The sequence below is a fragment of the Poecilia latipinna genome, unplaced genomic scaffold (genome assembly GCF_001443285.1).
Source record: "Poecilia latipinna isolate Pla-1442-1.1 unplaced genomic scaffold, P_latipinna-1.0 Scaffold233, whole genome shotgun sequence".
NCBI classification, from domain to species: Eukaryota; Metazoa; Chordata; class Actinopteri; order Cyprinodontiformes; family Poeciliidae; genus Poecilia; species Poecilia latipinna.
The window spans coordinates 124,788-142,340 of record NW_015112849.1 but is presented as its reverse complement, the minus strand read 5'-3'; the positions used below and the strand labels follow the sequence as shown (position 1 = coordinate 142,340).

At 38.4% G+C, this 17,553-nt stretch overlaps 1 protein-coding gene across 2 annotated transcripts in view; it reads right to left on the bottom strand.

Annotated features, from left to right (window-relative positions):
- Positions 1 to 15,429: 15,429 nt before the first annotated feature.
- The window catches only part of LOC106947291 (venom plasminogen activator-like), a 5,644-nt gene continuing 3,520 nt past the window's right edge, over positions 15,430 to 17,553 (bottom strand). Inside the window, exons 2-7 of one of the 2 annotated variants that reach the window (XM_015032188.1) lie at positions 17,144 to 17,336; positions 16,871 to 17,056; positions 16,570 to 16,631; positions 16,351 to 16,475; positions 16,105 to 16,260; positions 15,430 to 15,948 (exon numbers count right to left, since the gene is read on the bottom strand). In XM_015032188.1, coding sequence (XP_014887674.1) covers positions 16,111 to 16,260; positions 16,351 to 16,475; positions 16,570 to 16,631; positions 16,871 to 17,056; positions 17,144 to 17,336 — 716 coding nt within the window. In that variant the 3' untranslated portion in view covers positions 15,430 to 15,948; positions 16,105 to 16,110. Of the gene's footprint in view, positions 16,261 to 16,350; positions 16,476 to 16,569; positions 16,632 to 16,870; positions 17,057 to 17,143; positions 17,337 to 17,553 lie in introns of both variants that reach the window. The other variant, XM_015032187.1, reaches the window with a different exon arrangement.

The following is a 17,553-nucleotide window of genomic DNA, read 5'->3' as shown; positions in this document are numbered from 1 at the left end:
TAAAGACAAAAATACTATTTGACAAGGAGCAGTAGTATGTAAGATTATCATCGAAGCTGGAGGTGGAGTTAACCAACATGCTGACTGATGAACCTGAGGAAACAGAAACAGGAGCAAAAGGTAAACACTAGGATCATATTAACTAATATGTACATTACTTTTCTCAAGAAGGTACTTTGGGAACTAATTTACATAATCCTGTTAATGTCTTCCTAGTTGATACACCTTTGATTTATCAGATTCCACTTTGTTTTCCTTTGTCTCTTTGTTCCCCTGTTACTGTATTGAGGATTGTTTCAGATGCAGAGCTGTGAAAACTATTTGGCCTTTTTTTACTTTTCAGTCTACCTTTTCCTGTTGTCTCTGAAAATAAAACTTTTGTGTTATTGGGAAAGTTTGAGCTGAAGTTATTCAGCCAGTGAAACAACTCTACATGTTGAGTGATTATTTTGTATTCAGTGGTTCAGGACAAAATGTCTGTTTCTCAATATTTTCCAGTATTTTAGAAATCCATCAAAGCATTCATTAATTAGAAAGATATTTATGATTTTAGCTGAACAGATAACTAAAGAAAGGACAGTTGTCAGTTCTAGATTATAATCAAATTGGTAATAAATAAAAAAAACCTTCATCTTTAGAGCACAACACTGTACACCAGAGGTTATTGCTGCATCCACAATTTTATTATTTATCATGACGTTGCAAATATGTGGAGTTTAACTCGTCTGCATCCATCAGAACCAAGAAAAAGGGTTTTTATATTTATGAAGGTTTTTTTAAGTTTGCATGTTTCTTACTTATAAAATTACATCTTTCACAAACATGGTCACCCAGAACCAAGTAAACATTAAGCTAATTAAAACGTTTATTTCAAACAGTATTACTATAAAAACATACCTTGTTACTGATATTTTTTTGTCTAATGATACTTTTCCAGTCGTCCAGACCCAGTCTGTCCCTGATCCAGTGTGCTGTGATGATGCTGACCTCAGTGTTAGAGAGGCTGCTCATTTCATCATCATTACGACTGCCTGTCAGATTAAACAGGATTAAAAAATGACTGCATTTATTCAAACCAAGCAGGTTTACACAAACATGTACTTAATGGGCTGGGTATTTTCATAATCTATCAATCTGGAATGTTGAGACGTTTGCTGGTGGAGCCAAAGGCAGAGAGGCAGAGGAGGAATGTTTAATGATGAAGAACTTTCAGAAACATCCAGAATGAAAAACCAGCCAGATGAAACACAGAAATAACGGGATAAAACAAGATTAGACTGGAGGAAAGAGTGTGAGGAGGAGAAATGTTTAAGTACTGGGAGAGTGAATGTGGAGCAAAGGACCTGAGCTGATTGGCTAACTGACCGCAGGTGTGAGGGAGAGAGAGAAGGTGGCACCGGGGGCGAGAGAGAGTACAGAGGGGAAACAGATCTATCAGTAAAGAAGAGATAAACCAACTAGATTCACTAACTGAGGACTCTATCTATCTATCTATCTATCTATCTATCTATCTATCTATCTATCTATCTTTCTATCTATCTATCTAACTATCTATCTATCTATCTATCTATCTGAACATTTGTGACGTCATTACTGCAGTAAAAACAATGTGGAATAAAAGACGTTTTCCTCCATCTCAGATAGTTTACATTCATTTATTAGCTTACAGAAAACATCAGAATATAACAGAAGTGACATTTTATCACACAGCGATGCCACATGAGGTCAGTACATGAGCATAAACATTCAGAGTCGTTGTCAGTTCAGACAAAAACAGAGTTTTGTAAAAACTTTAGCTACAAAATCCTGGTGACCCTGTCAACGTTTTTAAATCGAGAACCTCTAACCTTTCACCTCACACACCTGCACATGCAGCTACACGTTTCCACAGGATATTTCAACCTTATACTCTAATCTTTTTCTGCATTAGTTGGGAGACAGTTTTCCTGCTTTGTGAAGATACAACAGAGGCAACACCAAACAGCTGGGAATATTAAAAAAGCCCAAGCTCACCCCCACAATGCAGGTAACAGGAGAAGCTAACAGAGGAGATTCTGACAAAGCAGTTGAACCCAGTAAGCCTAAAAACCACAACCACTGCATGCCTGATATGGCTGTCATAGTGCGGAAAGCTCTTTGCTTTGATTGGTCAACCGGCCCGTTTTCTCCAGGAACTGGATGAGTCAGAGCACGGAGAACTGACAAACTGCAGAAAGATGAAACTACTACGGGAAAACACAAAAGACTTAACAATAAAGTGCTTCTAATTGTGTATGATCTAATTAGAGTAAGGCTGGTGATTCCCAGGGACAGCAGCCAGACGCACCCGGTGCTGATGGTTCTGATCCTCAACCCACCGGCGTTCCTCAGCCTGAGGTAGAGGATGGGATGAAGCACAGCGGCGTAGCGGTCTGCACAGGTCAGGGTGTGAAACAAAACTTCTCCATAAAAACCAACCATGGTTATAAATGAGGCTACATTTGTGAAGCCTGTGAGTTGATACCAAGTGAAACAGATTTGAAGGAAGAACCCAAGGACCCAGAAGAGCTCCATGGCAGCCAGGTGGTAGGTGAAGATGTCAAAATGACTCGCTGTGTTAAAGGAGCGATGCTGACGCCATTTTTGGAGACCTAGATAAAGGACGAAGGTGGAAAGAGGAAGGAGCAGGATGACTCTGATCCAGCTGATGGCAATGAAGATGTTGCTGCAGTGGTAGAAGAGCAGATAATTTTCTGACGTATTCATCGTGTTCGGTGCTGATCTGCAAACAAAGAGGAGAACATGATGGATTTAGGAAAACACAAGAATGTTGCTTATGAAATATACCAGAGCAGTTGTCCACACCTTCACAGTGCAAAGAGTCAATCATGAACCTTTGAATATCTACTGTAGAAAATTCATTTTTGTCAAGAAACAACAAAACAAGCAGTTTGCAAAAACATGGTGGATACATTTTCTTCTGCGGGATGTTAATGGTGGAAAACGTAAAAACAAAAGAACATCGTTTCTAATGGAAGGAGAGGAAAACTTCACATTTGAACAAATACAGAACACAGGTGGTGTTGATTTCATATCTGTTTAAAGACATTAATTGTTAGGCAAACTTATGAAGAGCCATTTGCAGACTCCAAGCTGGAGTTTTAACATCATTTAGTCAAATCACTGCAAACGTTCAGAAACTTTCAGCATTTATGTCAAAATATACAGAAGCTCTTTAATTGTCCTTTAAACTGAAAAAAACAAACAAAAAAAACAACACATCCTGTAAGTTGAAAACATAAAGGCGTCATGTTGGTCAGCAAGCACCTTGACTACAGCTACAGACTTCATTTGGGTTTTAATTCTGCCATTAAATGTTTACACAAGCAGACAATCATGAATTTTCAACTCTGCTTTTATTACACAGCAATGTCACATGACATTTTGAAGAAGTTGTTCAATAACTTTTCTTGGCTACTTGCAAAGCAGCAGGAAAGTTAAATGTATTCAAATGATTCACAGTTTTAACTGCCACTATAGAAATTTAAAGAAAAATCAGAAAACATACAAACCTTGGTAGATTATTCTTGTTTCCAGGTCGCAGTGACTGAGCCTCTCTGCTCACTCCCAATTCTGAATTTATGCTTCTTTATGGGAGCAACGTGATGCTTATTGGTCAGTCACAAGGTTATGTAATTTGCATAAGACAAATAAGATTAAATATGATCTTCATATTTGTTTATTTGGGTTGATCCATCAAATATAATACAAACATGTCACTTCATAAAATATGTCTGTCTCAATCATAAAAAATAAACAAACCAAAGTGTTTTACATTGAATATAATTTCCATAACAGCAACGATTCACTCTAAGTGTCCATTATATCAGACATAATTAAAATAACCTGTATTTGTTTATTCAAATGAAATATGCAAAAAAAGTCATTCTATCATTTATATAGTCAGCTGTCTGTGACTTTATAACAACCATGTTTATTTTTTTGTCATATTATGAGGGAAATGTTGATACATAGCTGAACCTTATATAAGCTACAAACATTTTAGCAGTTGATGTAAATGTTCAAAATGTTCTGAGCTGACATTATCTTAAGAAAGTATAAAATGTAGCTGAAGTAACTGAGAGGTAAATGGTATTTATTTGGAGATTAATCTTAAATGTTACATAAAACCAGACGGGAGTCAAAAAGGAAACCTAAATTGATGATCAAGTATATCACAAAGGTTCTAAGCGCAATTATTTTTTGTACAAATCTCACCATTGATAGCTCTCACACAGGGCCATAAAGAGGTTGTTCACACAACATTACCAGACATATTTAGAAGTCATAACAAAATACAGAACTACATGAAAACTACAATGCCATGATTTTTGAAACAGATCCCGGACGAGCCCCCACTAACGTCACAACATGAGCTTGTGACGCAGGGAGGTAAGACAAGAAACAACTTCATGGTGGCTCTGCAGGGAAGAGGTTTTCTAACAATCTGAAGGTTGTGAGTTTGATTCTAGCTCCTCCATGAGCCTCTGCCCACTAATCTGTGTGGATGTAAGGAGCACAGCTCAGTACCACGTCGTAGAAATGTACGGATGTTTAACGCTGGTTAAATGTTATAGTTTTAAAGATAAACTGAAGGTCACTTTAAATATAAAAGAGGAACCCTTGCCTCTGAAGATAATATTAATTAAAAGTGGCATAATAAGGGCCAACAGATCCTACACAAAATAGTAAAATGATTAAACAAAAATCTCCCCTAAACAGAGATCTATAAAACTAAAATTGATCTTTTTAACTAAAAATAAATATCCAAAATGCTTATAACTCCAAACTTACTTTACCAACCAAATATAAATGAACAAAATTAAGAAAAAACACGACAATTTAAGATAAATTGGGAAATTAACTAATGCCGAGGCCCTCTAAATATGAAATCTAAGTACTGTAACTATGTGACATTATTGATACATCTCATGTAAGTAAAATGTCTTAATCACTGCAAAAACACAAACTTACCAAGTATTTTGTCTAGTTTCTAGAGCAAATATAAAACCTAAACCAACTTAAAGGTAACTTCTCAGCAAGATATAGCTACTTCTTTTAAATCAACAATTCTTGAATATGGATTAAAAGTATACCATTTTTTTTTACTTATGGAAAAAATATGTCTTGTTTCTATATTTGTTCAACTAAACATTTAGATCTGGATCCTTATTTAAAGACCTGGACAAAAACATGAGCAGAAGAGGAATCTGCCCGGAGAATTTAGCTGATCATTAGACGTAAAGACAGATTGTATAACCAGTCAATTTCACCATTAAAGCTGCAATCTCTTCTGCTAATCATGTTTTTTCGTGTAGATATTCAACTGAATCACCAGTTTACCAACAAAACAAACTTTAGTAAACAATGACATTCATGCACTGGAAAGCTGAGGACCTTGTCAACAACTTTGAAGGAATATAACTTGATCATGTTTTCATGTGATCATAATCCCACGCAGACCTGCTTGTTGTTTGTCACTCTGCATAGCATCTGCAGGGAAGTTTTCCTGCTCTGTTTAGGTACAGCAGAGGCATCACCAGGCAACTTGGCAGATTAAAAATGATTAGGCTAAATTCTACCACACACGTATCCTCAAGATAATGAAAAAAAATTGGAAGTTTGGAAATAAGTAGCCCTATAAACTATAACCACTGCACGCTTGATATGATGGTAATGGTGCAGAAAGCTCTGTGCTTTGATTGGTCCATCTGCTTCTTTTTTCCACCCGTTTCCCCACGATCTTGACGAGTCAGAACGCAGAGCACAGAGATGGTACAAAAGGACGTCACCATTAGCGAGAAGGCCAAAATGCAGAACAGTGGGACATTAACATATTTGCGTGGGATACCAAAGTTCAAGCCGACTGCTAACAAACACGTTAGCCAAACACACCCGATGCTGAAATTTCTGATTCTCACTCCTCGGTTGGTTTTCATCTTCAGGTAGGTGACGGGATGCAGAACGGCGACATAACGCTCCACACAGGTGAGGATGTGAAACAGGATCTCTCCATAGAAAGCAAGAAAAATGACCCCCAATGTTACCAACGTCGTCACTAAGTGCTTAAGATACGTAGCAGCAACATGACAGGGGAACGCAACGGCCCAAAAGAACTCCATGACGGCCAGGTGGAAGGTGAAGACGTCAAAGTGGCTCGCTGTTTGGACGGAGCGATGCTTGCAGTTCTGCAGCCCGAGGAAGAGGATGAAGGTGGAGACAGGGAGGAGGAGAACAGCCCTGACTGAAAACACTGAAACATAGATGATGGTGCATTCGCCCAACTGGGCATGGATGGTCGTATGTGAGGAGTTGTTCGACATATTCCCTTTATAAGAAAATTAAAAGAGACACATGTAGAGCAAAAATTTACAAAAACAAAACTAACTTACAAGAAACTTTTCAACAAGAGATAGAAGTTTGTTTTAAATTAATAATTCTTAAATGTTGATGGAGACGTTTTAGTTCCACTGGCAGATTATTTCACTTATAACATTGGAAAATGTCTCCTTAAAAATCCCTCCTCTTCATTGACATTAAAGACGGGTCATGGCTGCATCTTACAGGGGGACAATGACCTCAAAAGAAGCATTTCCTCTAGTGGCCTAACCAGCCTCCAGACCCGAACCCAATGGAAAACATTTTAAGGGAGTTTAAGCTCCATGTTAGTCAATGACAGCCCTGAAACATCAGAGGAACATCTGAACCTGGTCCAGAACTTCAGGAAACATCTGAAATGGTGCTTTAAAATTTTTTTAAAAATGCTGCTTTAATTAGGTATTTAATTAATTTCAGAAACATCTCCTACCGTATTCAGATGCTTTTCTTATTCTCTTTGTTTTTCGGGTCTCTGAACTCAGTGACCGTCTGCGTCTCAGCCCCATGTGAAGTCACCGTTCAGTCAGGATCACACCTGGTTCATGTCAGCGTCTCTGAGGATGCAAATCAACTTCTGTTCATGTAAACTGCATACATACATGTTCTATGATGGTTACTTATTAATAAAGACATGTTTTTGCATCTTAGCAATGCATGACACATCCAGCAGTTCATGAAACCACAATTACTGATGTCTGCTGACCAGAGCTTTGGTTAGGCCAGTAAAAAAGATGCATCACGCAGCAGTGTTGACATGTTTACATAAACCAGGTTATGCTTTATTTTCAGAGTCCATTACATCTGACAGCATTTAAATAATCTTTAGGAAAAGACTGATGTGGATTCAAATTCAGCAAAACAAGATATGTGGAGAAAATAGGTTAATTTTTATGCTTATAGTAATAAAGTAATAATAGTAACAACTTGTTATAGCAAATAAAACCCAAAAAAGAAGAAAAACGGTACCATTTATAGCAGAGCTATATACAAATATATCACTTATAGCTATAGTTTAATACATTTGCATTGTAACTACATTTGCAAAGACTGATTACTGAGCAGCACCAGCAGAACCAACAGAACCAGATGGACCTTTGTGCTTTTTACGATTAAACCAAACATCGTCTGCAGCCTCAGTTGGGTTTGTAACAGTTACAGGAAGGTTTTTTTGTCCCGTGTAGAAACAGCAGAGGTGAAACTAAAAAGGTTGGCAGGTCCAACCAGCCAATGGCTGCGATCAGTACACAGCCATAACCTTCCACAGACAGAGAGGACACAACTAGAGAGTAGGAAACACAAAGCCCCCCAAACCACAGCCACAGCACACACGATATGGCTGTGACGGTGTGGAACGCTCTGAGCTTCGATTGGCTGATCCGTCTTCTGCTGCCGCCATTGTTCCCAGTCTGTGGACGAATCAGGACGCAGAGAACGGAGATGCTGCAAAAGGTTATGAATCCAATAGAGACGACGGAAACACTAAGAACTGCAATCAGGACATTTTTACCTCGATTGTCTACATGTAAGCTAGTCATTGCTAAGCTGATCAGCCAAACAGAACCGATGCTGATGTTCCTGATCCGGACGCCACGGGCGTTTCTTAAACTCAGATAGGTGATGGGATGGACGACGGCCAGATACCGTTCTGCACAGGTCAGGAAGTGGAACAGCACCTCACCGAAGAAGGTGATGGAAAAACAACAGTGAGCTCCAACTATTATCACCATGTTATTACTGTAATGTCCAAAAACATACAAGACAAAACCAGGGCACCAGAAAAGCTCCAGCGCTGCCAGGTGGTAAGCGAAGAGGTCAGAGTGCGTTGCTGCTTTGCTGGAGTGGCTGTGCTGCCGCTGCTGATAGCCCAGGTAGAGGACGAAGGTGGACAGGAGGAGGACGAGGAGCGTTTTCACTGCGATCATACCGCCTGAGATGAACTGACCTTCCAGTGACTGGGAGCAGTAATAGTAGACCTCCTGAGAGACGGATGAGGAGTTCACCAACATGTCGGACAAACTGTGGAGCCGAGGAGAAAATACAGGAGATGAAGAAACAGGAAGCTTTATAAATCCAATGAAAAAACCAGCAATGAATAAAAAGTACATTCATTTTCTGAACATCGTTCTCTTCAACTGATTTGTTGTCAAATTTCAGATCAGGTTTATTTTATTCAGCGCATTTAGAGCAACCTTAAAAGATCTCAACAGATCATATTTTCAAACTTACTTGACTGATTTTCCACAAATGAAGATTATAAACATTTTCCAATCAGTTTCAGGTACTTTGACTAGGCCTCTAAGTTAATCATTTGGCTTGTCTGATCCAAACCTTCCCTTATAATCACCGTCCATCAGAACTTCACTGCAGTTTTACATCAGTTTCTCACGATTCTCCTCTGATTTTAATGGTCTTGTTGATAATGAGAGTAATTATTAAAATGTAAACATTTATTTCAGACTCCACTGATCTCACTTAATGTTAATATAAACCTACTCACTCTTATTATACTCAGGATCTTCTGCACTTTAACTTAATGCAAATAGATTTCATGACCTTTTAAAAATGAATGTCTCTTTTTAACATCCCATTTATATTATATATAAATATATTTCCACTTATATATTATCCCTTTCCACAAATCTTTTCTGCTTCTAAAGCCATTTGAGAACTTTTCAGTCCTTTGACTCGTTATCTGGATACTTATTTTAAATAATAAATATCCATCTGGGCTTTCTTTGCTGACCTCCACGCTATTTGTACACAACCTTATGATACTGATAGTTTACATTAACTTTATGAGGCAAAAGGGATTTAAAAAAAGATTTCCTGAAATGTTCTTAGTGAATAGAGAAATAACTACTTTGATAAATGTAGCATGCAGGTTAAATGTTTGAAATCACTCACCTTTCCAGTGACCTGTTTTAATCTGTAGTCTGTAAACTGTCCAATCGCAGCTCACTGCTTTTGTTCTGCTCAGGTTCATGTGATCATGTTCATGTGATCATGTTCATATTTATAAGAGAGCTTGGTGTGCTGTGATGAATGACGTTCGCTTTAAATCATTTATTTTATGGTGGCTGAGCCTTCAAAACCCTGAGGAATAGCTTTGCTACGCAACGCAATAAAACATCAAACACGTTTAATGCTCATTGCATTTTAACACTAATTAACAGCAGATTAATTATATTCTGCTATTCTGTTGCAGGACTGCAACAAAGATTCAAGTTTCAGTTTTTTTTCATTCTTAGAGCCACAATATGATAATTATTTACCTATTAATATTAGTTTAGATCAGATCTAAAGATCCAATCAGATCTGATCCGACCCGACTAATTAACTCTATTTATAACAACATTTTATCGTTTATTGTCATTTTCTCTGAGCTGTAATTATTATTGATTTATGAAAAATGTGCTGGAGGAGCCTGACCTGGACCGTCCAGCAGGCAAATCATTCTGGTTTGACCTGGATCAAATTTCAGGTCAGGTTCGGCTCCAGATGTAGATCTAAACTCTAATTTACATTAAATAACTTATCCTTCAATTTAGCATTGAAATTGGACATGAACTAATGACTAACCTTATAAAAAACACATTTATAATCTGAAAAATCCCAAAAATTACCAAACCTTTCTAGATGAAAAGCTGATGCATATTTTTTTTTTTTAAAAAGGACTTTTTATATATACTTTTTGTATATTTCAAAGGTCTCTTTTACAAAAAATTCTAACACTGCATTGCTTTTTGAAGCAGAAAAAAACATTTTTAATAATTCAGACATTTACACATCAGTTTTGTCAGGAGGGAAGTTTTAAAAAGGTGCAGCCACAGGATACGACTAACACAGAACCACTTTACGTGTTTTTACTGCCAAATGCAGCTGAACTAGTTAGCGCTAACTAAATACTTGTCACTCAAAATTACATTCAGTTAAAACAAAAACAAGAGAGAAAGAGAAAAAGTGCAAGAAGGGCATACAATAGTCAGTTTGTCAGAAAGGTTCAGCGGGTTATGATTGGCACAGAATCGGCATCATTATACAGTAACACAGAGATAAAATGCCCAGTGATTTTATCTGCAACATTCATGAAATAAATAAATCTGTTAAAAAAAAACAACAAGACTTTAACCTGGAATCAGTGGGGATTAAAATGAGCTGTAAAGAAAAGAATATTCTTTAATGTTCAATGAAACTGAACATTAAAGAATAATTAGTTTGATTGTACATACTGTATTATAAGTGCTGTGTAAACTTCCCACTATAGGCTAAAAAAATATAACAATATAAAAGAAAACCTGCAGCAAAACCAGGTATAATATAACATGTAAATTCTATTGATTTATCTGTATAAATCATAATAATATCCAGAATCAGATATTTGATTGAGTCATTGTTTTCCACCAGCAGAGGCCTGAAGGAAAAACAATAAGCATGAATTCTTGAATATAGTTAACATGTTTATTGATGTTAATTCTAAACAAACATTGATTCAGAATGGAAAATCTTGAATATGAAAAGCTGAACATGTTAGGTTGGGGTTGTTTTCTGCTTTTTTTCTTTTTTTTTGTTCCGTTTCTGTCCTGGGTTTCTGGGAAGCTGCTACTTCCCCTCACAGCCACCAGATGCCGCCACTGAGTGGAGCCCCTGGAGAAGTGCGGTGGCCAACCTGTAGACACACCTGTGTCTAATTTGCGAGAGCTGCTGAGGGGCTTCATAAGGAGCCTAGCTGACACTCCAGTACCTGAGTGTCTGCCTCTACTGGTAAACGTTTCTGTTGTGAAAGCCTTCTACGTTTGAACCTGCTTTGATTGCTCCTTGTGTTTTCTCCGTCAGGTTTCCTCGTTGTCATCCTGAGACTCTTTGTGGTGGACGTTTGTTCCCGTCTGTGTTTCCTCACGACGCGACGGCTAATGAAGCCTCATGAAGCAATGAAGCTTTCCAACCCTTTGCTTTGCAAAAAGGTTCGTTCCTGACGTTTCATTCATTGCTCATTAGCGACATCTGCTGGTGAAACTAACAGCCTTGTCACTCAGTTGGATCATACTTCCAGAAACTACTAAATGTAATATTGTCACAAAGTTTTCATCAAACTCGTTTAGTAACAGGAGAATCAATGGAACCATATTTAATTGTCGTATGTTTTAATTATTAAAATGATTTGTAGCCATCCTAATCCTGGTTTATGCTGGTTCCTCCTTCCCAGATTCCAGGACTGTTCTCCCTGATCTCCACCTCCCCTTTCCCTTAAATAAATGTTTTTTTTCATATTTCCTCTCTTAGTGTGTTCTTGTCTGGGTAAACAGACTAGAACCCATCATGACAGAACAGAGAAATGCAGCCACTGACATTAAACGCATCCAATGTGGTTTTATTGACTTAAAACCAACTTTTTATTGCTGAAAGTTTACTTGTAAGTTAATTTTGTCTTATTTCACATATATTAATATATTGGCACTAGAAACAGACCAAAGACACTTGGTAAAATTTGGTGTTTTTTCCATTTAAATTCATCTTCAGAAACATGACAGTTTTCCAGCCCTGAGGAGAAACAGCAGAGGCATCACCAAGTTACTGGGCAAGTTGCAAAACCCGAAACTTGTTTCTATAAAACATGCATCACTCGAACTCAGCACAGACGTTTTGGTCAAAGCAGTGGAAGTAAGGAGACCAACGAACCAAAACCACTGCATGCCTGAAATGGCTGCTATGGTGTGGAAAGCCCTTCGCTTTGATTGGTCCAGCCGTTCCCTCTCTGCGTCGCCGTCCCCAGGACCCGGATGAGCCAGAGCGCAGAGAACGGAGGCGCTGCAGGAAGACGTCACTGTCAGGGTGACAACCAGCAGGCAGTACAGCGGGACGGTTCTGGTTCTGGTGGTTAACGCCTCGCTCAGACCGATCAGAATCAGACACAGCAGCCAGACAGAGGCGATGCTGATGTTTCTGATCCGAACCCCGCAGCTGCCCTTCGCCCTCAGGTAAACCACCGGGTGGACAGCGGCGACGTAGCGCTCTGCACAGGTCAGCATGTGGATCAGCATCTCTCCGTAAAACGTAAAAGAAGCCGCCCAGAACCCTACGGTTTTCATTTCCGAGACGCTCAAGTGTTCTGCACAAATACGACAGAAGAACCCAAACACCCAGAGCAGCTCCATGACAGCCAGGTGGAAGGTGAGGACGTCGGCGTGGGCCGCGGTTCGAGAGGCGCGCTGCTGGCGCCGCTTCTGCAGGCCCAGGACCAGGATGGAGGAGGAGAGAGGCAGGAGGAGGACGGCCCTGATGGACCTCACCGCGATGCTGAGGCTGAAACAGCGGCGCAGCAGCTGATCACCGGAGGTGGCGTTCACCGACATGTTGAAGAGCCAACCTGAACACAAAGACCGGAAAGAGCAGCGAGCTGCCAACTCACTTCATTCACTGAGTCCTTATAAAACCTCATCAGCTTTAAATACATTATAATATTAGTAAATAATAACCATAACTGAGACATGCAGATATTATGCACTGTGTCCATATAATGTTTGTCTATTCTGAACCCCTTAAGTTTGCTAACCATGTCGCTGGTTCCTCACTTATTCTAGTATCACTGATGTAAAATGTCAAATCTGCTGTGTAAAATGAAATTAGAAGAAAATAAAATAAGACTCACCAGTTTCTTTGTTTCAGAATCAACTCAGCTAAAGGTGAACAAACTATTCTGTAACTTTGACAGGATTCAAATCACCTGTAATGATTCAGAGGGAGGCTGGAAACTGGAATGCAAACTGCATGCAAAATTTAATTGATGTGTTTTATAATTTCTGTGCTTATGACAACAGAGGCCAGAAAATGTCATGGAAAATTTTAAAAATAATCTCTGGATTGATTTCTTTATTATACAACATTCAACAAATCATCTGAGAAACTTACATTAAGACTGAAAGAACCTCTACTTAAGAATATGTTTTATAAAAGCATTAAAATGGGATTGGAAACAATGTCATAATCAAAATGATAATTTTTTTGCTATGGTTATTTATTTATTAATTTTTGTTAATTTACTTTGTTCTTTTGGTTTTTTGTTTCATCCCAATTTTGAAGCACATATGCGAATTTAAACCAGTTTAATTTTTATTAAGCTCTTTTGCCTTTACACGTTCAGAGAAACATTAGGTTTCACCCTGTTGTTGCAATATTACAAAAACATGCTGTAAAAATCTTAAATAAACAAAAACCTGTTATCATTTTCATTAATCCAGCATTGACGTAGTTTCTGTGCTAAAAGCCTGTGTTGAGAACTGATTGTTCCCTCCACTGTTGGGAGAAAGAACAGGATGACCTGTGTGTAGATAGAGCTGCCATCTGTCTGCTGTTTGTCTTTCCTGACTCTTGTTTTCCTAAATAAACGGCTCTAGCAGAGAGAGGGCAGAACGCTGTGAACAGCTCGGAGGAGCAGTCTGCTGAAGCTTTTGCAAAAGTTCGGCCATAAAATTCATACACGTTGTCTGTGGTTCTTTGATGTAGGCCTGGAAATTACCTATCACTTACTTTTTTCTGCTTTTAGTTTCAGGATGATCATCCAGCTGACGCCCAGCAGGGATGTGGAGCATGAGAGGAGGATGCTCCCCCTCATGCCCAGACATGGCCACGTTCAGCATGAGTGCTGCTTGGTTGGCCTGCAGTGCTCATGACTCTAACTTCACTAAATAATGTTTCTTCTCTGAGACGGGAGACTTTTAATTCAAGTTGTTTGTGGATTCAGAAACTGATTGGTCTCCTGCTTGCACTGTGGTGTGGCTGTAACTTCGCCTCCCCTGTTGCTCATAGCAACATAAAACGGGTGTTTATTGCATCCATATAGCAGCTGATGCTCCTCCTGCTGCTGTTGGGCCAGAAGGATCTCTGGTTGGGATGGAGTCGTCCAGCTCTGGTCGGTGAAAATGGTTTCTCCCTCTACTTGCTGCCTTTGGCCTAAACCAACTATTAAACTGTCGTTTTCAGACAGAAAGCTGCTGCAGCTTGGTGGAGGCCCTGCTGCTTTGTTTCCCCAGTTTTGTGCTTTTATTTTTCTTTTTTGCCACGTTTGTTTGCTTTGGGTTATTTTCAGTTTGGCCTGTGTGACCTCTGACCTTGCTTTGCTTTTCAGATCATTAACTAAAGTTTTGGTTTTTAACGGAGGTGCATGTCTGAGGTTGGGATGACCTCAGTTTAGTCCTTGTCCATGTCTAAATAGCTGCAGTTCTCTTTCTGTAGTTACTTTTATGACCCCACTGTTATTTCTTGTGTCCAGGCTGAGAGCTGAAGGTGGTGGAGGGCCTCCAGGGGGCGCTGGTGTTCATCTCTAATTGTGTAAATTTCTATGTGCTTAGAGTGCAGCTATGCATGAAGACCTGCAGGAATTAAACAGTATTAAAAACTATTTTCATGCCATTTGGACTGAGACACATGAGCACGTCTAAAAAAAAAATCAATAAATGCAAAACAATGACAGATTTTGTCAAACATTTATGCTTGCCATTAAAATATTTATTTGGCAACTACACTAAACTTACCAATTAATTATTTAGCTCAAAACAAAAATATTTAGCTTCCTCCGATTTCAGAAAAGGTTTGAATGTCCATTTAATATTTCTAAGGTTTAAATTATTAGAAAATGTGTTCAAAACTGAATTTACCAGAATACATCCAACATATCCATGTTTTCTACATGACCTGTTTGATGAGGGTTTCGGTTTCTTTAATAAGTTTAACAGCTTTTAAAACTAAATATGTTTTAGTGAAAATGCATTTTTTCTTCAGTAACCAGAAAAACATGAGCATCAATCTGATCAGACGTTTATTTTCTAGTTGTGACAGTGGATACTGATAACATGTGTTTTATTAATTCAGAAACAAGATATGCTGCATAATAACTTTAATCCCCTAATAATCCACTGCTGCATGGAAAATGCTTCATCTTCATACAAGATTATTATTTTAATCTTACAATTATACATTTTAAACTTTCAGCTAAGAATAAAATGACAAAATCACCACTCTAGAAACATTTATCATTTAATAACAGCATAATGAAATATTCTCGGTTGGATAGAAATGAGTTCAAATTGTTAATACTATTTGAACAGTGAATATTGAATTCATGATGATCCAAACCTCCTTGGTTTAATTTGATTCAACATTTCAGTGAAAAACATGACGGTGGATTTAATGACATATTTTAGCAGCACTAACATCTTTTTACTTTTTTCCAGATGTTATTACAACATTTATGTAGCACAAATTTAAACGTTTGAAAACCAAATTGTAATTTCTGAGAAGTTTTGCATAGAATATCATTTAGATTTTAATTTCAACAGTGAAAGGAAATCTTTTTATTTTTGTTAATGTTTTTAAGATCATTATTTTGTATAGCTTTATGTAAGCCTATAAAAGGTGTTTAAACTAATATGTAAAATTAACAGTGACACTTTTTAACTGCAATAGAGGAACCATTTGTGGCAACCAGAAGTTTTACCTGTTTTTTAAATATTTTCTTTAAAATTCTCACATTCCAGATTTTGACTGCTTTTAATTATTGAACTTTTTATTTCCTTTGTATCTTTATTAAAAGTGTGATTATTTTTTAAGTTATTATGATATTATGTCATTATTTTTGTGTAGCTCTTTGGACTATAAAATCATATCTGACAGGAAATTTAATGAGAATTTCAGTTTGTTTTATTCAATCCCAGTTGTTTCTTTGATCCAGGCCTTGTATTCACACACATCCATGATTTTAGCTGGCATCTGACATGGATAGTTTTCTGCACATTCAACAATCACACCATAAATCCTGCCGTCAAACACGACTGCTGAGCCAGAGTCGCCCTGTAGAAAAACAATATATCAACATTTTAATTGATCTTGTAAAACGAAAAGTCTAATAATCACTGAGAGTTATTGAATAAACAAACTTACATGACATACATCCTTGTCCTTTGCTTCAGTGAGGAATATGTGCCCACATTTCTGGTCAAACTGAGAAACATCAGCAACTTTCATGTTGACACACTGAAGTTGTGTTGCAATATCAGCACTGGTTACTGTGGAGAAACATGAGAATCATAAACATGTTCTTCACTCCACCTTCTCTGTAGAGACAGAAACACAGAGTTTACTCTTCAATATGTCTCTCACATCGCTTATTACAGGGGCCGGTTGCCGTTGCTCCCTCTCCTATCAGCTGAACTGTCTGGCCTCTAAAACACAAGAAGAAAATGTAAAACACAAGATAACAAAGTAAAACAGATGGAGAACAATGAAAGAACAAAGTAAATCCATGAAGGAGTTCATCCTCTGACACAGGAGTGTCTCTGGTCCAACACTCCTGAGCTGAACAGGTTCTGGTTCTGCTGGTGGCCTGATTACCTGACCCAGGTGTGCTGAAGCAGAGGCAGCAGGCCTGGAGACAGAAACCCTGAATTCATGTCAGACTTACATCTGAAGGCGATCCTCGCAACTTGGTAGCAGAGCAGGTGGGACGTCTGTTACTGGCCTCCGAAGCTTCAGCAACATGATGTCATGCTGTCGGCCTTCTTCAGTATAAATCACAGGATCGTCTCGGATTAACCGATTCTCCTGTATAGCCCCCCGTGGATGAACTTTAAATATTGCTACGTTAGACCTGCAGAAAAGGTGAGACTGTAATGAACTCAATACACAGAAAACCTGATAATTTGCAGATAAAAATGTCTCAATATTTATTTTCTACCACAAATTCTCCGACGCCCAGCAGTGAGCTGCAGTCAGGACCCACTCAGGGTGGATCAGAGTTCCTCCACACAGAGTCAATGTGGGTCCCTTTCTGCTCAACAGCCGAACATAATAAAGATGCTCGTCCACAAGACAGTCATTACCTCCAATGATTCTCTTATGCAGAGAAACATCTGAGTTCACTGAAACGCCTGAAGGAGAAAAAGGAGGACTTTACTCACAAATCAAGAGCAAACATGGCTGCTGGAACAAGAAGGATAAAAAGCATCACAGTTTATATGCAAAGAAGTTTCAGTCTGGAACAGAATCAGAGAGAAGTTTAAGAGTCACAGAGAGCAGCAGCCTCTCTGGAACCAGTGGAAGTGTCTCCAGTGTGTCCAGTGTCTCCAGTGTCTCCAGTGTGTCCAG